General features: G+C 41.3%; 1 protein-coding gene and 1 non-coding gene across 6 annotated transcripts in view; one reads left to right on the forward strand and one right to left on the reverse strand.

Annotated features, from left to right (window-relative positions):
• Positions 1 to 23,256, reverse strand: part of FAM114A1 (family with sequence similarity 114 member A1) — a 76,626-nt gene that overhangs the window by 46,320 nt on the left and 7,050 nt on the right. For 3 of the 5 annotated variants that reach the window (XM_043553400.1, XM_043553372.1, XM_043553381.1), the window contains exons 2-3: positions 19,484 to 19,836; positions 8,637 to 8,724 (exon numbers count right to left, since the gene is read on the reverse strand). In XM_043553400.1, coding sequence (XP_043409335.1) covers positions 8,637 to 8,724; positions 19,484 to 19,828 — 433 coding nt within the window. In that variant the 5' untranslated portion in view covers positions 19,829 to 19,836. Of the gene's footprint in view, positions 1 to 8,636; positions 8,725 to 19,483; positions 19,837 to 20,320; positions 20,387 to 23,256 lie in introns of those variants that run through there. The other 2 variants (XM_043553391.1, XM_043553363.1) reach the window with 2 other exon arrangements.
• On the forward strand, positions 22,247 to 22,353 carry LOC122479204. Its single transcript, XR_006296271.1, has one exon. It is a non-coding gene; the product is annotated as a U6 spliceosomal RNA (small nuclear RNA).

Here is a 23,256-nt window from a genome sequence, read left to right on the forward strand (position 1 = left end):
AACGTTTAAGACCTGAAAAAAAAATGTTGCTTCTAAAAGAAAGGAAAATATGCAAATTGGAAATAGAAATTAACCAATACTTACTTAAATGTATTCAAAATGTGATATTAGGTCAATGGGTCAGCTACAGTTCAAATGAATTCAACTCTTACATAGTCATATGTAAATTATGTGTTTATTTACTTTAGAAGTTTTTAATGTTATTTTATTTTTGAGAGAGAGAGAGTGAGAGAGCGAGTGCTTGAGCACAAGAGGAGGAGGGGCAGAAGGAGAGGTTGAGAGAGAGAATCCCAAGCAGGCTCCACACTGTCAGCACAGAGCCTGATGTGGAGCTCGATCCCACAAACTGTGAGATCTCGAGCTGAGCTGAAATCAAGAGTCAGATACTAACCTGACTGAGCCACCCAGGCGCCCCTGTAAATTATATATTTAATGAGGCATATGGCTGTGTTTCATTACGTTTGCTGTGATACAAGAGGAGCTTCAAAAAGGAAAAGTGCTTGGAGCTCTTAAAAGACTTTAAGTGACCCTACCTTCCTCTCTGTGCCCCCGGTCCCCCATTTCGTTCTAAAGATAACAACCCTTATTTGTTTCTTGTGATTTTTTTTCATGAAACATTTTTAAAAAGCATATACCTATGTAGAAGTGTTCTGGACCAGGCTTCTTCTACTTCAAAATATACGGCACATGCAGGTGGTGGTAGGGGCCGAGTGTGGTGCCCTGTGCATTATGGGGGACATCTCTGGAGAGTCATCCTGACCCTACCCCCCACCCCCTCCGCCGCTCCCTAGGGGACAAACTGAGGCCTCTGACAAACCTGCATTGCAGTTCAGCTTCTCTGATGGCCCAGTTCTGCTTCCCAATCCTTCACTCTCCTGCAAGGCTTGATCCTGAGAGCACTTCACAGTGAAACTCCACAGCCTAACTTCTGCCTGTGTCTCCCCCAGGCATCTGACCTACAACACTCACCTGCCTCATTCTTTTTTGTTTGTTTGTTTGTTTGTTTTTCAGTGTTTATTTATTTATTTTGAGAGAGACAGCACACGAGCAGGGGAATAACAGAGAGAGACAGGGAGAGAGAGAATCCCAAGCAGGCTCTGTGCTGTCAGTGCAGAGCCCGACGCTGGGCTCGAACTCACGAACTGTGAGATCACGACCTGACCCAAAATTAAGACTTGGACGCTTAACCGACTGAGCCACCCAGGGGCCCCTACCTCATTCTTTTTAATGGTTGCATAGAGGGGCGCCTAGGTGGCTCGGTCAGTTAAGCGTCTGACTCTTGATTTTGGCTCAGGTCAAGATCTCACGGTTCGTGAATTCAAACCCCATGTCAGGCTCTGTGCTGACAGCTGCGGGCCTGGAGCCTGCTTCAGATTCTGTGTCTCTCTCTCTCTCTGTTCCTCCCTCTCTTGTGCTCTGTCTCTCTCTCTCTAGAAAAATAAATAAGCCTTAAAAAAAGCTTAATGGTTGCATAGATTATTCTTCCAAACATCTACATTGCACTACATCCAAATAGCTGACATGCTCTGTGGATGGATACTTGAGGTGTTTTAAGTTTTTCATATATTCCCGGCCAACTCCCTCACCTCCTTCAGGTCTTTGCTGCGTTATCACCTCCCTGAGACCTATCCCTCACCACCATTTTAAAACCTTAACCTGTGCTCCCTACTCCACTTTATGTTTCTCAGAGACTTACACTTTCTAGGCCTCTATATAATTTCCTATTTATTATGTATATTGTCTATTGTCTGTCTCCTTCCAGTCGTATGTAAGCCCTGCTAGGGCAAGGGTCTTTGTGTCATGTGCTCACTGCCTTATCTCCAGTGCTTAGTGTCTGGAACAGTAAGCATTTGCTGAGTGAATTCTGTATTGAACACCTTTTTATATATTAATGAATTTTTTCAAAGGATCAGCAGTAGAACTACTGGGCTAGAAGGTACGTGCATTTAAAATTTTACGGATAATGCTAATTGCTCTTCTGAAAGTTGTATCAGTTTAAACTCTGGGCGAGTTTTTGACAAATACAGCAGTTAAAATTTTTTTTTCAATGTTTGTTCATTTATTTATTTTTGAGACACAGAGAAAGACAGAATATAAATGAGAGAGGGCAGAGAGAAGGAGGCACAGAATCTGAAGCAGGTCCAGGCTCTGTGCTGTCAGCACAGAGCCTGACACGGGGCTCGAACTCACCAAAGGTGAGATCATGACTTAAGCTAAAGTCGGATGCTTAACCGACTGAGCCATCCAGGTGCCCTGAGAAATACAACAGTTTAAAAATATTGGCTGCATCTCCAACTTCTATCAAGGAATTCAAGATAGCATAAAAAGTCGTGAGTAGTAGTTGTTCGGAAAAACACAGATGATGTTGGCTGTGCTCAACTAAAGCAAACATCAGTGCAGCAAAAAGAGGATCCATTCCACCTTCCTTCTGGGAAAGCCTTCCTTCTAAGGCTTGGTGTCCACTCCGTAGTCAGATACCCACTTCTTTTTAGGTTCAAAATTGACAAGAAATGTCTCTGAACCGATAGCACGTGCCTGGCAGTTAAACAGACATTCATTAACCCCTCGGTCTTATTCATAGATTGTGAACAAACTCTATGCACTGACCTATCATCCTATAATTGTCTGTATTAATGATCCTGGAGAATTTTCACACGATCAGTGACGTCACCTTCAGAAATGAATCCATGTGATATCGATAGTGATTTACCCAGTTAAGGGTTCTCACTGTAGTATCATTTTGACAAGTTTGCCATTCTCTGGAATAAACGCTGTCATTATTTCTGACAGTGCTGGTGGAAGGGTTTCATTAAAATGTGCAAAAGGGGAAAACTGTATAACTTGGAAGAGGATGGGAAAGGGGAACAATGGTAATTTTGAAAAGGTAAAAATATACACATCAGATACACCTCTCTCTCCTCAGGTATCCTGCAAAGGGTGTTTAGACTTATAAAACTGTCAAAACTAGAATTAAAAAAAAAAAAACATTTAGGACTTTTGTAATATCTAGAAACAAGTTGCTGTATTCTACTATACAATTTGTACCTCGCTCTATCTGTATATGTTTCAGCATTGTTGACTTTCATTTTGATTACCAGTCTATCGTGTAGGAAAAAGTCAGGCCTCTCAGATGCTGGCGGGAAATCACATCTGGTTCTCACAGCATCGCTTTGAAATGATCATCAGAATCATTATTTTTTATATTTTCCTTTTTCATTCTGGCTTCAGCCTGGATCTCAAATGATAACAATTTTAATTTCATTTTATGAACTTGTCCAAAGACACGGATGGCATGTGATCAAGTCTTCTTAGCACATGATGACAGTGTAGCTGTGGATGGAGCTAATGTAAGAGTTATAGTCTCTCCAGAAATAATTGTTGGCTGAGAACTGTTTGATTTTATATCAAGTATTGGGAGGCCATTTCTTCTCATTTTCCCTTAACCTTGGGGTCAAAGTAGTGAGGCAAAAGACCAAATACGAAAATACAAAGTAGCAAAAAGTGAATCATGTTTTGCGTTTTCCCATTTAGCATAGGGGTTATAAATATCTTTCTCCTTCTATATATAGTCATAGACTAACGAATCATCACATTCTGGAAGGTGGAAGGAATCTTAGAATTTCTTAAGTCCCCCCACCCATACTTTTCCAAACAAGGAATCTAATCCAAATAAGGTGCATGGTGTTGTAGTTAGTGACTGTCATCTGAGATCACAAGTTAGTAACAGCCAGGACCAGGTCTCAGATCTTTATAATTCCTGGTCCAGCGCCCTTTCTAAGAGAGAACCTCCTTCCAATGTTTCAATTCTCCAAGTACTCTCCTGCAAACTCTGAACAGTTCCAACTACTGTGACTGCAGTTTTTCAACAAGTGTATGAAGTATTGGCTTCTATTTCTAGTGCTCAATTGACAGCTCTGTGTTTTGTTACCAACTACGTGTTTTGCACTTCTGTGTCTGCAACCAGAATTACCCTGGGGGTAACATGAGCTTTCTGAGCGGGAGTCAATTGCAATGGAATGTGTGATTATTTTCTTTCTTTACTTTCCACAGACAATTTATAAACCTTCAAGAGCTCATCTACTGCTGGGAGTGCTCTGTTTTCCAATGTCTCTTTTCCTTGTGATAATAAACTATTAGTGCTACAAAGTCTTGGGTGGGTATTATGCTGTACATAACAGAAGGTGTCCCTGACTTGCTTCTCTCATTCCCTAGGTAGCAGCTTAATATAGATGACAATCCAGGATGGCACCCAGGACTTTTTAAACTCTACTCCAACCCTGTGTTTCAGGCTGTGAGCCAGGCTATGGCACTTCTCCATTTGTGGGACGCTTGTGATCCATATTATCTTTTGGGAGTCAATCTCCCAACTACCACCATTGCCTGTCTCCAGCCTTGGAACCCGTAACTTCAGCCCCCCACCCCCATCCCCTTATGCTACAAGTTTTAGTTCTCTATCACATCCCTGGAGATACTTACCCAGTTTTAAAGTATGTATTGCTATTATTTTAGGTACTATTACTACACAGAGTCACAGCATATCTTGGCCAGAAATCTCCAAAACATGCCTTAGGAGTAACTTAGGGATGGTATTCAGTGTTATTGCTATTGCATTTATTCGGGGTGTGATGACCAGTGGTGATGGACCAGTTTAGGCTCTACTCTTCTAAAAATAGTGCCAATTTATCTAATAGGATTCTAAGGAGAAGCATCAACATTTCAAAATTTGCTTGAGCTCCCTCATGTGCCTTTTGGCCATTGCTGGTTGCAAATGAGAAGAATGCCAAGATTTAAATGCTTCTAACAATTCCAGCATGTCGCTAGAGGCACAAAAAATACGAAGTTTCTGGACTTAGTGGTGTAAATGATGAGGATTTCAAACAGAAAAGGGAAATGTGGTAGGGGAGGGTAGGAAGGGCGAGATTCTGCTCCCTGGTGCACACACCCTGGGTAATCCCCTCCCCTCTGAGCACTACAGGGTCATCGTGAAAATGTTGGGCTTTCACTCCCATGGTTAGGTGACAGTTGTATGGCAAAGGTGAAGGGATTTTTCAGTTATAATTAAGGTCCTTAATCCGTTGAATTTGAGTGTATCAAAGGAGATCATCCTGGGTGGGCCTGAATTTTATCAGGTGAGCCTTTAAAAGGGACTAGGCCCTTCCTAACGGGAGAGATTTGAAGTGTGGGTGAGATTATTCTGTTGGCTTTGAAGAAGGCCCTGAAGGCAGCCTGGAGGAGCTGAGAGTGACCCTGGCCAATCCCCAGCAAGAAAATGGGGGTGTCAGCCCTACAACCTCAAGGAATTGAATTTTGCCCACAACTTGAACAACCTTGCAAGACGACCCTGACTATCAAATGAGAATGCAGCTAGCTGGCACAGCTGATTTCAGCCTGGTAAAGTCACTGAGCAGAGAACCCAGGTATCCCCGACCTGAACTCCTGACCCACGAAAACCGAGATAATTAAGATACATTGTTTTAAGCCTCTAAATTTGTGGTAATTTGCTATACAGCAATAGAAACAAATACAAGAGGTTATACTGAACTTCATTCCGCTATTTTATGGGGCAATGTGCAAATGCCAATCTCAGATGAACCATATCTCCACTAACCATAAAAGAGAAAGTGGCCACAGTGACTGGCACAGCGATCCTGCTGGTCCACAGCAGTTATATCTCTAGGCTTTCTTTTCTTTTATTTTTTTTTTAAATTTTTTAATGTTTATATCAGAGAGAGAGAGAGAGAGAGAGAGAGAGAGAGAGAGAGAGAGAGACGGAGACAGAGCAAGTGCAGGGGAGGGGCAGAGAGAGCAGAGACACAGAATCCGAAGCAGGCTCCAGGCTCTGAGCTGTCAGCATGGAGGCTGATGCAGGGCTTGAATTTACGACCGTGAGATCATGACCTGAGCCGAAGTCGGATGCTTAACCTACTGAGCCACCCAGGCGCCTCTAGGCTTTTTTCAATCAGTGTACAAAGCCAGGTGAGAAGCACCAGAAATTTAAAGTGGTTGTAACATTAACAAGATCCAACATCTATCATCTTCATGGTGCCTTAGACACAGGGAAACTTCAAGAGTAACACCAAATACAAGCATAGGTTATAGATTAACAAACTGACTTCAGGTCAAATTAAAAGATGAGTGCCCACCAGTATGGGGTGGGACCTGCCACAAGAATCACATCCTGCTTTTTAAGCAGTAAAGCCAGCATCGTCTACTGGTTACATATGAACTGGGCAACAAATCCCAGAGGCCTTGGAACATAGTCCACTGGACCACAGCTGCACTAGGCTATATATGTGCAAAGGTCAGATTACAACAGGACACCTAAGAAGATAACGGAGTAGTAAGTTTAACAGGCTGGCGGTTGGATAGAAAACTTCATATGGATCCAATGAAGCACAAAGTCAAATGATCAGGTGTAGCCACTGATTGGTGAGAAACAATGACAGACTGAACTGGGGGCAGAGCAGATTCAGGTAGGTGCACTTGTAAGTGTACAAAAAACACCTGAACTGCTCCCCACAGGGCAGTTGATTTCAGTGTTTACTGTGGAAGGAACTTATATTTATATTTTTAACAAGAAAGCAAATCCTTGGTCTATAATAGAACTTTTCAAAGAACCAAATTCATTATAAGCCAGGGCAGATGTGGACACCATTACCACTATTGGAAGCATCCAGGAGACTGTAATGTTTTATGACATAAACCATGAGGAGAGCTGTGTAATTTGGAAACCATATTATTTACTGTTCCACGATTTAACAAATGTCAAAAACTTCTGGACTCCACATTTTTAGTTTTGGGGTCAGAAAGCATGTCATTCCTACATATTGTCAGTGGCAAGATCCATCTGAGAGCCACTAAAAGCTCAAATGCTTTCCCTAGGAAGCAAGATGGCTGCAGGTACCTGTCTTCACTCTCTTGAAGAGACTCTTTCCTGTTTGGAAAACCAAACAGGTTCCTCTACTTCAACTCGGTTGATTTTTCCATCTGCGTATGTAGAATCCACAGCATACCTGGCCCCTTAAATCAGCAACAGAAAAAAATCTGCTCTCCGGGCCCTCCCCAAAGGCCAACATTTATTTGACCACCATCTCCTTCTTGCCAGAGTTCCCTGATATTCCAGACACGGAAAGAGAGGAATGAAGTCTATCTAATTCTTCCAGACAGTCTAAATTCTATCAAATTGGACAGCTGGCCCTTAAACTGTGACCATGGGCCATCAGAGTGGGGCAAAAGACCTTCGACCTTCCTATCCCTCCTATCCAGTGAATTGGACCAATTTATGGCCCATTACAAGATCCTTACAGCCATGGAGTACACCTTGAGAACACTTGACTTAGATGATCTGAAAGCCACATTACCTGCTGCTTCCCTGTCCTGCTCCTCATTTGCTCCACCTTCAAGATGAAATGCCTTTGCTAAATTATCTTAGACATGTTGCTGTCATTCCTTCCATTTTCATGAAAGATGCACATAAGAACTGGTCACACAAGGGGCACCTGGGTGGCTCAGGCGGTTGAGCGTCTGACTTCAGCTCAGGTCATGATCTCACAGTTCATGGGTTTGAGCCCCACATCAGGCTCTGTGCTGCTCACAGCCTGGAGCCTGCTTCAGATTCTGTGTCTCCTTCTCTCTCTGCCCCTCCCCTGCTCACCCTTTGTCTCACTCTGTTTCTCAAAAATAAATAAATCTAAAAGAAAAAATTAAAAAAAAAGAATTGGTCACACGAAGAATACTTGCCAAACCTATGCTGATGAAGACACTGTCCATTATATTTTCTCTTTGTACACACAGAGCTGATACAAGAAATGTCTTCAAAAATTTAACACCAGAAAATAAATTTATCTAGATAAACTAAGTTTTGGTTTATCATTCAATGAAATATTGATAATCTACTGGCAGCCAAGAAGCTCAGAGTCAAGGTCAATGCTCAATTACAGTTAACTCTATCAGCCTTGGGATATTTACTCTATCCTTCATACCTGCATATTTTATTGAAATACTCCAAATCTTTTCACAGAGTAGGTTAGTTGTATATTTTAAAACATTCTGGTGGGATGATAAGGACAAAACTTTAAGAATATATTATAAGAGTTCAAATCTTACATTTTAAGGGGCAATATAATATAGTGGTTAAATCTATACTACTAGGTTCAAATCTCAGCCCAGCTACTTTTGGCTTTGTTTTTTTTTTTTAAAGATTTTATTTTATTTTTTAAGTGGTTATTTATTTTTGAGAGAGAGAGAGACAGAGACAGAGTGCAAGTGGTGAAGGGGCAGAGAGAGAGGGAGACATAGAATCCGAAGCAGGCTCCAGGCTCTGTGCTGACAGCACAGAGCCTGACATTGGGGTGGAACAAACGAACCATGAGATCATGACCTGAGCTGAAGTTGGACACATAACCGACTAAGCCACCCAGACGCCCCCCCAAAATACCTCTTTTGTAGGGTTATTCTGAGGAAAAAATGTATCAATATACATGAAGTACTTAGAGCTGCAAGCACTAAAAATGATTTGCTCTTATTATCTCATGGGCTAATGTTAAACTCTATCAGTACATGGGATGATCAAAATGTCAAATGCTATTATTAGGCTTCTGAACTTTATCCATTCAAATGCAACATATAATTCTTACCTACTGTGGCAGATGCTGATGAGAGCAGAGATTTGCCCCAGGAGCCCCATCCTGCCCATCCCCCTCCACGTGATGGGGAATCCACAGCCTGTAGAAAAACAAATTAGCCCCAAGGTTAGCAATTCAGTACACGCATGAGTGAAAAAACACCCATTGGTTTGAAACAAAAAGAAAGTTAAAAAAAAATAACCATATCTCCCTGGCTTCGCATTTATAAGGGCCGTAACAGAATACACCGACCCATATTTCAATGCATACTTTGGAACAAAATTGATTAGCAGTGGTGTTGGCTTCTGAGGGCTCTGCTTGAAGTAAGTTTGATGTTAACAAAGACCCAAATATCCCATTATCTGGAAGATAGGGACGAGGCTTGTGAGGGGAAAAACATTTACTATATTAGGGTGCAAAGTGATTTGAAAAAGTTTAAAACTTGGGCAACTTTAACATAGGTAAGCAAATGTCCTCTTCCAGGTTAGAGGCAACTAACCTCTGGGGCGAGAGGAGGGAGTTCTGAGGGATGATGGGCAAAGTGTCTAGAAGAGCACCAATAAGCTGGGGGGTGGGCAGCAGCAACAGGTAGCCTTTTGAGGTAGATGCCGTTCAAGGTGTCCACTCCACTCACAGTGACCACTGTAACTATATCTCTCACTGTCCCCGAGCTCTGTGGATTCAACTTCTTCTGCCTAAGTATTTGGATTGAGATTGAGGGACTCTGGTTCAGCTTGAGCTGGCTGCTTGAATAGAAGATGAAAAATCAGGCCGTGTAGGGGACCATATTCTATCCATCATGGTGACTACAGATTAAGAGAAATCAGAGTGAGCAGATGAAGGAGATATGCGGAGAGCTGTTGAATTCCTGACAGCTTCTCAGCCCCTGGTTCCTGTCCCTCTTCAAGGCCCTACCGCATTGCTATCTTTGGGTTCCATGAGGTTCCTGCATAGTCAGTAAGTCTGTCCGTCTGTTTCTTTTTTAAATGTTTTGTTCACTGGTATATCCCCAGGGCCTGGAAGAGTACATAGCATACAGTGAGTACTTAATACATTTATTTGTTGAATAAATGACTGAAATTCACCCATTTTCTTCAGTGTGTAATAGTTTTTGTTGCTTGTAACCAATGAGCCCTGACTCAATTAGTGGAACTGCAGCTTTCCCTTATTATTTAGGAATACATTCTAGAAAATGAGGCAAGAATACATTCGGAGTAGTACATGAGGTGTTAGAGAATCACAGCTCTTTACTCCAAAAAAAGAGAAAGTTCAGTGAAATATTCCTACGGAGGTTGTAGAGCCTATAACTTTGGACCCAAGGCTGGTCCATCAGCCTCCGCCTCCCCCTTCTCCCTGCTGCCTTCTACCTTTGCAGATGAGGGTGGGCATGTCAAACGGTTTTAGCCAATGAGATATAAACGGGAAAGCTTTTGCTTTCATGAGAAACTACACAGTTATGGCTGGTGCCAACTCTTACCGTCATCCTTTTTTTCCTGCCCTGCATATAAACGTGGTACTTGAAACTGAAGCAGCCATTTTTGCTGCCATGAGAGAAAGTTCAGGCAATCACAGAGTCACTGGTCCTGGCGTTGCTGAGCTACTAAACCAATATGAGTAGCCGCCTGTCTTCATTCTTTTTGTTAAGCCAGAAAAAATAAGTTGCTATTTGGTAAGCTACTATATGTTGGATTTTAGTTATTTGTACCCAAATGCATTCTTAACCAATTCACCTAGTAAATATCAAACACCATCCATCACTGTAGAATACTGGTCAAGAGGAGAGGTTATGGAATTAAACTGCTTGGGTTTGACTCCAGGCTCTCCCATTTTGGGCAAGTTATTCAAGTCTTTCAAGCTATCATTTATTCATTACGAAATGAAAGGTATGGTAGTGTAAGAACCATAAATATAAGAGCCAATAAACCCACAGGATTATTGTCAATGTTAAAAGAAATAATTCATATAAAACTTTGAGCATAATACCTGGCACATAATAAAAACTCCATCAATGTTAACTAGTGATCATCATCATCTACATTTTTTACACTAAGAAGCAAAAAAGCTTTGAAAGTTGGCTGACATTTATTTCTGCCTGGAAACAATGAGGAGCTTGTTAACATGAATGGAAATACTCATGATTCATGACTGTCTGCTTTCATTTTTGGTGTCTACGTTGATTTACTTCACTTTTGCAATGGAAGCCAGTGGCAATTTTATACCATCATGAAGACAGATGTAAGTTGGTGATTAATATCATTCTTTTACAGGACAAATCACTACCTATGTGATTAGGGAGAGTTAATACACTTAGGGGTGACAGCTTTTGACTCAGATTTATAATACTTAATATGCTCTGACAGCTGGTAATTGACTAGCAAATGAAAATAAATGTTAAATGAGTCTAGAATATTTTGCAGTATAAATGCTTCAATTGCTTTATTAATAAAGCTCCTTTGACATTGAGCTGCGACCTCGTGATCAGCTGCAAAGAAAATTTGTTATCAATGGCAAATACTCAAATGACTAAATGTGCACATTTGATATAAAAACCATATAAACTAAATGTTCAACATGAATTCTCATCTTGAGTATTGTCTCTGCTTTAAATGGCTTATGAGTCTATAAAGTAGGGGGCATGGATCTACTCAGATCTTTCATTAAACAAATATGGTTATTTTAAAACTTTTTTCTCACCTTCACCCCATGTAGCCCTCACCTCCTTTAACAAACAGCTTTGGGGTGCCTGGTTGCTCAGTTGGTTAAGTCCAACTCTTGGTTTCAGTTCAAGTCATGATCTCAAGGTCGAGCTCCCTGTCAGGCTCCACGCTGACAGCATGAAGCTTGCTTGGGATTTCTCTTTCCCTCTGTCTCTCTCTGCCCCTCTCCCACACTTGTTCTCTCTCTCTCTCTCTCTCTCTCTCTCTCTCTCTCTTTCTCTCTCTCAAAATAAATAAATAAACTTAAAGCAAACAAACAGTCAGCTTCACATCCTAATTCACAGAGAACACAGAAGCCACCAGATGGAAACTCTTAACTTCCTGTTCCTGCTCATAAACTCTCAGAACATTATGACTTCATTTAGAGAGCAAAATCAGACTTGGCTTGATCAAGAGGGATACCCAAAACTCAACTGGAGATCATTAAAAAAATTTTTTTTTAATCTTTATTCACTTTTGAGAGACAGAGAGAGGCAGAGCATGAGCAGGGGAGGGGCACAGAGAGAGGGGAGACACAGAATCCAAAGCAGGCTCCAGGCTTTAAGCTGTCAGCACAGAGCCCGACGCGGGGCTCGAACCCACGAACCGTGAGATCATGACCTGAGCTGAAGTCAGACGCTCAACCGACTGAGCCACCCAGGCACCCCTCAACTGGAGATCATTTAAACATCCACAGCTGTTGTGTGGTCCTAAGAATACAAAGAATGCAGGATTCCATCACGTTCAAAGTTCTTTAAGTAGAAAAGATATTTACATATCTGGTGTTCCATTTAAAGGTCCTTATCATTAAATAAAAAATACATTAATTTATTTTACGCTATCAAATTTACATGTATCATTAGACATAAAAAATGCACAAATATTAGAATTCCATTGAATTCAAAGGACTTTAACAATTAGATAGTAACATAGGTACCTGGTTATCCTATGTCTTAAGTAAATCAAGAATTAGGTACTACACACAGCTTGCATCTGTGAGACCAAACCCTTTTTAAGTTTTGTTACTCATGACATAGCTGCTCTAAAAAGGGGCTCAGTGTGACATTCAGCGAAGATGTAAATTGCTCTGGATGCCTGAAGTTCTGTCAAAATATTTGCTTAAAAATGGCCTCAGTTATTTCCAGGTAATTTTTTTCCTTGGTGAGTATGCATCATTCAACTCTGAGAATGTTTAAAATTAAATATAGAAAGGTTTAAAGCATCAAAGTCATGCTATTAATATTTCTATGCATATTTGGTCTTTTCTGCACAATTGTTTAAGAAATTAGAGTGAAACTTTAAAAAGACAGTTTAAAATGAATAATTAAATGATTAGACTTATGATTTAAGTTGAAATCTTCCTAAGTTGATGCATAGTATTGGCATCTAACAGGTCTTTAGGTCCAACCCATTATTTAATAGATTTATAGCACTTCTATGGACTCAGCAAGGTTTTGTTTGAGTAGATAAATGAGGTACTTAAACAGAAAACAGAATACATTAAATTCGTATAGACACAATTTAAAGATATTTGAACATATTTAAGTTGGTAAAAAGGACAAACCATTCATCAAAAGTCCCTTGAAAGTGTTCAATATTGCTAGACTTCCAAATAGAATAAGATTCGTGAGACGAACATAAAGTCTAGGAAGAATTGCATTTTTGAATTTATAACCTTAATACATTGAACACTAATTGTTTAAAACCATATTAAAAGCCTGAGTAGTCCTTTTTATGCACAAAATACACACCGGCCTACACCAAATACCCATCTAAATACAAATTCGACCTAACTGCACCCCGCACTCACAATTACTTCCTTCCCATCTAGCATTATGGAAGTGATGTCTTCTCGGTTAAAATTATCACCTCCACATGAACACCGCTGGGCCTGGATAGGTTGGTCTTCCCTTCTCTCCTGGCTTTTCAACCTTTCTCTACCGCTACTTCCCATATTTAACCATGTACGTGCTTCCTCCGTCTCTAAACCTACAAATGAAAATCACAAGGACAGAAAGTTTGTCTCAAACTTATCTGGTTTCTGCCCCACATCTTGCTTCTTCACTTTTTACAAAAAGTGCCTACCTGCTGTATCTACCCCCCTCCATTACTCCACCTGCCACAGTATTCTCCCACAGCCACCATGCTTCATGAAACCATTCTCATCAATGCCACAATAGCTTTCTTGTGGCCAAAGTCATGGAGTCATTGCAGTCATTTTATTTCTTGACCTTTCACTAGCATCTGAAGCTTAACTACTTTGACCTTCTTAAAATGCTCTATACTCATGGCTTCCATGCCCTATCTTCTGACTCTTACTTTTTTTGGTCCATCTTTTATGATTTCAGTTTATGTTAGAAAATCGCCAAATGCATATTGTGATATTAGGGGGAATGCCTTAATTAAGTTACAATCCAAGTGCTTCTTGCATCCTAATAAAATATGCTGGAGTTCAGGGTGGTCAGCTGGCATCCTAATCATGAAAGCCATACTCCAGAGACATATATAATGAGCATTTCCATTATCTGTGTCTTTATTAACAGCTGATGCTTTGCTAATTAGCATACTGAATTGCAGAAGTGGGTTTTAACTGATGAACTATTTATTAAATAGCATTCTGAATATCTGAAAGGGGTTCTACATGGTGATATTAAAGGTATTCAAGGTTTACAAATGGTTACATTTATTTTAGAGCCTCTCTTTTTATTAATAGCGCATAAGAAAGGTTTTTGCCCTGTGCTAAATGGTGTTTTAGCCAGCTCTGAACATCAGGGAATTCTAGTTTTTGATGCCAGCTCTAAGGGAAGAAAACCCTGCCTCTAGAGTTCTAGGCATTTGTCTTAAGTGAAACTCATTCAGGGTGGTGGTCAAAGCACCTGAAAGGACAGAACGATGGGACATTCTCAAGTCTACATGAAAACAGTTCTCATGATCTGTTTTTAATTTTCTTATTAATTAATGTTCAATTTTAAAATGTCAGTGTGGTACAATGAGATCTGTGATTGATTTCCCTTATAGAATGTGATGGTAAGATCGTGAAGACAAGAGGTAACTCTCGCTGTCTCAACTACTTTACTGGCTACCACAACATACCAAAAAGAATCTAAGAGCCAAGTTGGCTTAGGGGCAGGAAACTTCCAGGGCCAAGTCCTTGGCCTCTGTGTTTCTTTATTTACATATACCACTTAGATAATCTCACCCACTCCCATTTCTTAAATAACATCCAAATATTAATGGCTTCTAAATTTCTCTCCCGGGCTCCAGGCTGTTATAACCAACTGCCCACACAATACCTTCACTTGGATGTCCCCTGGCATGTTCACTACTGAACTCACCATCTTCTCAATCTCACCCGATTCTTCAACTAGCTGTTTCCATGTCCTAGTATTAGTGGTTCCCAAACACTGGTCTACAGACTGCAAGAATATCATTTGGAGGAACTTATTAAAAACACAGAGTCTTGGGGAGCCTGGGTGGCTCAGTTAAGCATCTGATTCTTGGTTTTAGCTCAGGTCATAATCCCAGAGTCATGGAATTGAGCCCCGTGTGGGGCTCTGTGCTGACAGTGCAGAGCCTGCTTGGGATTCTCTCTCTGCTCCTCCTTTTCTTTCTCAAACAAATAAAAAACATTTCTAAAATACAGTCTTAGCTTCCACTGTGATCTTTTGAATAAGAATCTCAGTGCAGAGCCAGGGAATCTGAATTTTTAACAAGCTCCCCAGGTTATTCCAATACACCACCAGATTTAGGAGGTACTGCCCTCTATGGCCAAATGGCATCAGCATCCACCAAAGCCAAAAACTGAGTGCCATCAGGTAGAGTAGTCTTCAAGGAGGAAACACTCAAAAACAAAACAAGAAAACAACAATGACAACAACAACAAAAACAGAAGCAAACTCTACTTATTTAAGTGGCAAAAATCTGCCATCTGTGAGTCTTGGTCTATGTTCTCTCTTCTTTGTTTCCCTTGACAGCAATTTTAAGGCTCGTAATATATTCTGTTTTTCCTTTTCTAGGGAGAGAACTAACCAGTGGTAGTCTATGTTTTCCTTTGCGAGTACCTTTAGTGGTAACATTAGAATTCTTTACTTTCATAATTGGCCTTATGTATTGGCGTTGAACAGTAGAGATGACTTTTTTCCCCACTCTGGGTAACACTTCTTGGTGTTCAGAACTTAGGGAAATTTGGTCTAGATTGGATCTTACAGGAGCTGATGGGCCAGTATCTAATAACTTCCCAGAAAATCTCTGGAAATAAATGTCACTCCTGACTAGCACTTAAGAAAAACATCTCTAAATTGAGTCTGAAGACATCCCCACCTCCTGAAGACCGATTTAAGTGCCCCATCTAAGGCTTCCCTTGTGTCTGTCCTATCTAGTACTATAAGACATGCCATAATTACTTTTATACAACACTCCTTTCTCCAACTAGACTGTAGGCATCCTGAAGATAGTTGCACCACTCAGATTCCTAGACACAACATGTGGTGTCATGGGGCTGGTAGAGGCCTTAGAGAGTCTAGTCTAATCTCCAACGTTCAAGTAAGTCTGGGGGTCATCACTCATGGATGTTGTAGAGTAGATCCCGCAGGAAGTCTCAACTCAGTGACCTCTAGTCTGTACATCAGAATGGATGAGAAAAAGAAGTAACATCAAAGACAGAGATGTCTTTTCTGAGTACATAAACTGTCAGTGGTGTGGTCCTTCAAAGCAGAGGTGCCAGCTAAGCAGCTGGCAGAACCACTGGCTTCTTCCTCTTCTCTTTGTCCCTCCTGGTCACACCACCCTACCTGCCGGGTTACAACCACTGGACTGACTCAGGCAAAGGTGAAGCTAATAATGGGGATTTTAAGGGGACTCAGATCCAAAATAACTATGCAGATACAAGTCACTTAAAGAAAAAATATATACACATCTGAGCAGATTTTTGCAAAATCCAGTGTGTCCTAGAAGATACTGGTTTATACATTCTCAAAGGCTATTCTGCCAGGTTTTTTTTTTTTTCTTCTGTTAAAAGTGTTATTTTCCCATAGAAGCTGTTTAAAGGGATAATGAGATTCTTTTAGGCTCAGATATGCCTGGGATCAAGTCAGCTTTTTTCTTGGGTGTTTTCCTACTGGACCCGCCATTCCTCAAGGGACCTGTGTTCAAGATCCAAACAGCCAACTTGTAAATAAACTTTCGATTCAAGATTTTCTGCAAAATTAATTCTCTTCTGGATCAACAGAAAAATAGTTGTTTTCATCATTGCTAAGGATTTCTTTTAATAAGTATCCAACAAGGGCAATAAAATAGCATATGAACAATGCTTGAAGACAAGACACAAAAGTGACTTCCAATTTTAGTTTAAAAGGATAGGTCACCAAGAGAGACAGTTGAACCACCCACCCCCTCTCTGGGTAATCCTTAGAAAGAGACTAAATTTGCACCTACTTAGAAGGGTTTATATATGACCTGGGGTTTATATATGACCTTGGTGGAAGAAATACCCTCTTTCCTCAAGGCCCTCCCACCAGCCATATCGGCTTTCTACCTTCTTAGAACAAACATACTGGTGGGCATTCCTCCCACATCTTGGTTTCACTGAGCTTCTGGTGCAAGGCCAAACACATACACCCAGAGCCACAGGCCCAACCTGGCCAGCCAATATTTGCACTTCCATCCAGATACTTTTGTGATGCTTCATTATGAAGAAATGCTCTCCTTTCCAAGTCCTTGAAAACTATCAGTGTCGTGTAGGGAAAGGGGGGCAATACCTGTCTACTAATTGGCTCTAACCCTGTGGCATGAAGGAGGTTTACCAAGTGCCTTCAAAAGCAGTGTGCTCAAAAAATTAAGAAGGGGGATAGGTAGGAGCATACTGACTTTTTTTTGCACTAGTTCTATTAGCAGTCTTGTTATCATTATTAGAAGTCTGAAATTGGAATGTATAATCTATCCATTAGGAACATATATACTTTGAATTAGTGGAGCTAGTATAGTTTCTTTAGGTCAGGTCAGACCATAATGGTGCAGAAAATACGGTTTTCTTAATGTACAAAGATACTTATTAACAGTTGCTTTTATAATAAAAATTGAGAACCAATGTTTCCCACAATAGAAAGCGTGCAGGGAAAACGGTCTCCAGAGTCAGGCATATGGGTATATATAGGTATAGGATTTTTAAATATATATCCAATTGGCTCTATCCCTCTGGAGAACCCAGACTAATACGGACCCTGGCATCAGCATTTTTAAATGTTTATTTATTTTTGAGAGAGAGGCAAAGTGCGAGTGGGGGAGGGGCAGAGAGAGAGGGAGACACAGAATCTGAAGCAGGGTCCACACTCCAAGCTGTTAGCACAGAGCCTAATGCGAGGCTCAAACTCAGAAACTGTGAGATCATGACCTGAACTGAAGTTGGATGCTTAACCTACTGAGCCACCTAGGTGCCCCAAGCATTTTTTTAAGCATTTCCCAGTGGCAGAGGCGCCTGGGTGGCTCAGTTGGTTAAGCCTCCGACTTCGGCTCAGATCATGATCTCACAGTCCGTGAGTTCGAGCCCCACGTCGGGCTCTGTGCTGACAGCTCAGAGCCTGGAGCCTGTTTCCGATTCTGTGTCTCCCTCTCTCTCTGACCCTCCCCCGTTCATGCTCTGTCTCTCTCTGTCTCAAAAATAAATAAACGTTAAAAAAAATTTTTTTTTAAATAAATAAATAAATAAAACATTTCCCAGTGGTTGAAATGTTCAACTAGAGTTGAGAGCCTCTGGTCTAGGAGTGCTTAATCCCTTAGGGGGTCCATGGTGGCTCTGAAGTCTGTGAACTCTTGGAATTCACAAACACAATTTTCCTTGTATGTGTACCATATCTCATAAAAACTCTCAGCTGGTCCTCAGATCCCTTCCATGACATCCCTACAAAACCACTGTTTGCTTTTGTTTAAACATCTCCAGACGTGGGAAACCCCCTCCTCTCTGAGGAAGTCCATCTCATTTTAGAACAGTTCTAAAAGTCAAACCCTTTGAAGAAGCAGAGTCACAAGAAGCCTGATATTGAATAAAAGAATCACAAAATATTAGTCAGAAGTATACCTAGTGCTCTTCATGTGCAACTTCTTCATTTTATAGAGGGAAAAACTGAGGCACAGAGAAATTAGGTATCTTGCTCAAGTTAATAGTGTTAATGATAGGTTCAAGAGGGAATGCCCAGCACTGGTTCTCTGTTTAGTTTCCCCCCTTCATTGCATGTAGTAGTGTCCCTTCAAGGACAGACACGGAGGTGGTCTCTGGTGGCATACTTCAGATGAGCAGGGCTGGGGCCTGGTTGAGGAAAACCGCTATTCCCCCCCGCCCCCCATCCTGTACCATCACTGTGGAAAGCACAGGACTGGAGGGGAGTGGCCTGCCTCCCTCTTTCATGCTGGGAGCCTCTCCATCCCCACCAGTCCCCACGTGGATGAAGGTAAAAATGCCAAGAAAATCCAGCTCGTTGGTCAGACTGACGTTGTACAAGGTACCAATTTGGAGACACTGGTCTATCTTAATCCCTCCAAAGACAGATGTGGACACTGAAGGAAAGGGGCAATGAACATGCTCTGCCTCCGGTCCTTTGGAAGGTGGTATAGCTGATGATCAAATAGTGATCTGAATGTTTAAGATCCCACAGTAGATCTGTAAATATGTGTTAAAATTTAAGTGGTATTAAAGAAACACTGACTTCTTTAGGGTGGAATCAGGCTTGTTAATAGCTTGGACGCTTTATGTCCAATATTTCAATATCTTCCATTTATTACCAAGTAGCTTCCTATCTCACTAAGCTGCCTCCTGATTGCCTCATCTATAAATTAAGGGTAATAATATCCATCTCAAAACCTCAAAGAACTGTCGTATGGAGTGAATTACCTGACCCGAAAGTGGCTAGTGGGGTGCCTGGCATAATGATGTGTCCAGTCATTGGTGGCTGTTATTAGTATTACTGTAATTATCAAAATGCAAATAACATAATGACCAATTATTCTCATGTATGCCTTTTCTCACCACCCAACACACTTTTGATGACAGAGGTGATGCCATAGTATATTCTGAATCCCCAACCCCCACCCACGGAGCTTGGCACAAATCTGTGCCCACGGTAGGTGTCAATAAGAACCCAGGTTGAACCGAATCGAATGAACCGCTCCTACCGGATTACTCTGCTCTTTCAGGGGTATTTCAGATCCAAGTTCTGCCTCGAGGCTGACGGAGTCAATGCATTCAGCAAGCGCATCCTCAGTCACTTCTCCATTGGGGGGATGCTGTGTGGCACTGGGGTGTTGGGGCTCAGGGTGCTGGGCGTTTGCAGTCTCTGCACGCTGAATGGTTGCATTTTCATGCCCATCTTCTGTGGCATCAGCTGGTGTTGGCTCATTTGGAATCGTAGCTGAATCACAGTGTGCTTCTGTCTCTTTGGGTAAAAACTTGCTATTGGGCATCTTGGTAATTTCTGCTTTGTCTCCAGTGGCTGAGGTGTCACCGGCATCGTCAGACATTTTAATATCTGTCAACACGATTACAAATACTTTCTGCTTTAATCGGAATTGTTAAACTTTATTCAAAGCCCCCAATAATTAAATCTGGTAGGAGTAAACTTTCTTCTACCAATAAGAAACTTTACACAACCTTGGGGTAGGCTGCATAATGGCCCCCACAGGTATCTATGTCCTGTTCCTTGGACCCTGTGAATGTTACCCTACACAGCAAAAGGGATTTCACATATATGGTTAAATTAAGGATCTTGCGATGGAGAGATTATCCTGGGTTATTTGGATGGGTCCTAAATGAAACCATAAGTGTCCTCCAAGAGAGGCAGAAGGAAATATGATTACAGAGAGGAAAAGGTGAGGAGAGAGCGGGAGCAGAGATTGGGGTGATCAAGACGAAGGAGGGGCCGTGGGCCAGGCCAAATATGGGCGGCCACCAGAAGCTGAAAAAGTCAAGGAAACCTTTCTCCCCTCAGAGATGCCAGAAGAAACCAGGCTTACCAACACCTTGACTTTAGCCCAGTGAAAACCAGTTTGGGACTTCTGACCTCCAGAACTGTAATAGAATAAATCTGTGTTGTTATAAACCACTAAGTTTGTTGCAATTTGTTACAGCAGCAATAGGAAACTAATGCAACTGTGCAATGCTATCTCTAAACTTTCATGGATCTTGTACCTGGTATGCAGGGATATGTATGTGGGAACTATGAGTATTATCTGTGTCTGTGGAATTACTTAATATCACTGTATTAGTTACAATCACAGCAATAATGAGAATAAGCATAGAAAATACCTGGGAGCTGATCAAAAATGACTTGACAGGGGCGCCTGGGTGGCGCACTCGGTTAAGCGTCCGACTTCAGCCAGGTCACGATCTCACGGTCCGTGAGTTCGAGCCCCGCGTCAGGCTCTGGGCTGATGGCTCAGAGCCTGGAGCCTGTTTCTGATTCTGTGTCTCCCTCTCTCTCTGCCCCTCCCCCGTTCATGCTCTGTCTCTCTCTGTCTCAAAAATAAATAAAACGTTGAAAAAAAAAAGACTTGACATTTAACTTTGTGATGTCATCAGAGATTCACATTGAGAAAGCAACATATACACATAAGTGTGCTTTGTTGGACACCAGCTGGTGAAGGCCTGGGTTCTGCTGGACAATAGTTGACACAGGGAAACACAGGATGAATTGGAAGGGAAAGAAGTAAGGTATTAAGTCAAATGAGGAATGTCACTATTATGAAATTACCTACAAAGCAGAAAACTCTTTACCAAGTTTGCAAGCTAGTGTGTCATGTAGAACAGCACTGTTCAACAGAACTCTTAAATGATTTAATTTTATATTTTACATAGGCATGTGTGGCTAGTGGCTACCTTACTGGACAGTACAGATCTAAAAGGCTAGTTCAAGATGATAATTTTCATTTTTTAAAAAAATTAACAAATTTTTATTTGAGAGAGAGAGAGAGAGAGGACAGGGGAGAGGGGCAGAGGGAGAGATAGAGAGACTCTCAAGCAGGCTCCATGCTCAGCATGGGGCCTGACATGGGGCTCAATCCCACAAGCCTGGGATCATGACCTAAGCTGAAATCAAGAGTCAGACGCTCGTGGGAGGGGGGATGGGCTAAATGGGTAAGGGGCACTAAGGAATCTACTCCTGAAATCATTGTTGCACTATATGCTAACTAATTTGGATGTAAATTAAAAAAATTAAAAAATAAAAAAATAAAATAACGGTGAAAAAAAAAAAGAGCCGCTCAACCAACTGAGCCACCCAGTTGCCCCAAGATGATAATTTTCTTAGGCTAAAATGAAAACACAGAGTTCTCACTACACCAGAAGTCAAGTCTCAGTCAAATCAGTGAGTATTTTTGTCGACCTCGGTGTTTACCAATTGGTCAAACCTCAAGTTGTCACGAAAGCCACAGTATGTAAGAAACCCCTTAACATACTGGCCAAATGGAGGTACGGGCTTAGGATCATGTGCACATGCAGCCCTCTTGTCCCCTCACATAGCCATTCCCCAAGGTTGTCTGGCTGTTACCTTTTCTTGTACTACATTCTCTCCCTTGGTGAATCACATTCCTTTCTCACAGTTTCACACACCACTCTTATGTCATGAGTTTCAAATATCTACCTCATTCCATCGAGATGGAAAGTAATTTAGTGGCTTCCAAGGACAGAAGGGAAGGGGAATGAGGAGGGAATGACTGCTAATGGGTATGGATTTCTTTTGTCCACAAGGAAAATGTTCTAAAATTAGATCGTGGTAATGGCCGTACAACTGTGTGAATATATGAAGACCACTGAACTTTCAAAATTCCTTTGAGTGAATTTTGTGGTAGGTGAATTATATCTCAATATATTAAGAATATATATAATACATATAACCTATAGTGTTCCATGTTAATAACGCTGTTAATAAAAAAAAAATTCTAGTGCTTGCTTCGGCAGCACATGTACTAAAATTGGAACAATACGGAGAAGATTAGGACGGCCCCTGCGCAAGGGTGACAGGCAAATTCATGAAGCTTCCATATTTTTAAGAAGATGTGGCTCATATATACAATGGGACACTACTTAGCAATGAGAAAGAATGAAATCCTGCCATTTGCAGCAACACGGCTGGAACTGGAAGGTATTATGCTGAGTGAAATCAGTCAGTCAGAGAAGGACAGCTATCATATGTTTTCACTCATGTGGATCTTGAGAAACTTAACAGAAGGACATGGGGGAAAGAAAGGGGGAAAAATAGTTACAGAGAGGGAGGGAGGCAAACCATAAGAGACTCTTAAATACACAGAACAAACTGAGGGTTGATGTGGGGGGGGTAGGGGAGAGGGGAAAGTGGGTAATGGACACTGAGGAAGGGACTTGTTGGGATGAGCACTGGGTGTTGTATGGAAGCCAATTTGACAACAAATTATATTCATAAAAAAAAATTCTACTTCTGGATAAGTAGTTCTAATGGCCAGCTGGACAACTGCTCCCATCCAAAAGGAAACCTGTGGTCTTACTGTTAATACTGTTGACTTTTGTGTTCCTTTTAATGGTGCCCAGATTTTCTCAATAACCTAGGCTTAAAACCTCAGTGCTGTCATTAACTAAACCTTCACTCTCTCAAGAATATGTAATATCGATACCTATCATTATTGAGCGCCTATTAAGTCTAGGCTCCTTACATGTATTCTCTCCTGTGAGTTAGATATTATGAGCTCTATTTTACAGACGAGGCAACTGAGACTCAGAAGTCACACTTTCAGTGACATATTTGAGATTTGAACCATGTCAGAGCCCAACTGCAGCGCCACCAGCCTCTTCTCTCCCAGTGCCCAAATCCTAGAGGCTCTTTATTCAGAATTTATGCCTTTTATTTTATTTTTACTTCTATTCACTGCCACCACTCTAGATCAGGGTCTCATTATGGTTCATGTTGATGACTTCAACA

This window comes from Prionailurus bengalensis, chromosome B1 (genome assembly GCF_016509475.1).
Source record: "Prionailurus bengalensis isolate Pbe53 chromosome B1, Fcat_Pben_1.1_paternal_pri, whole genome shotgun sequence".
Lineage (NCBI taxonomy): Eukaryota > Metazoa > Chordata > Mammalia > Carnivora > Felidae > Prionailurus > Prionailurus bengalensis.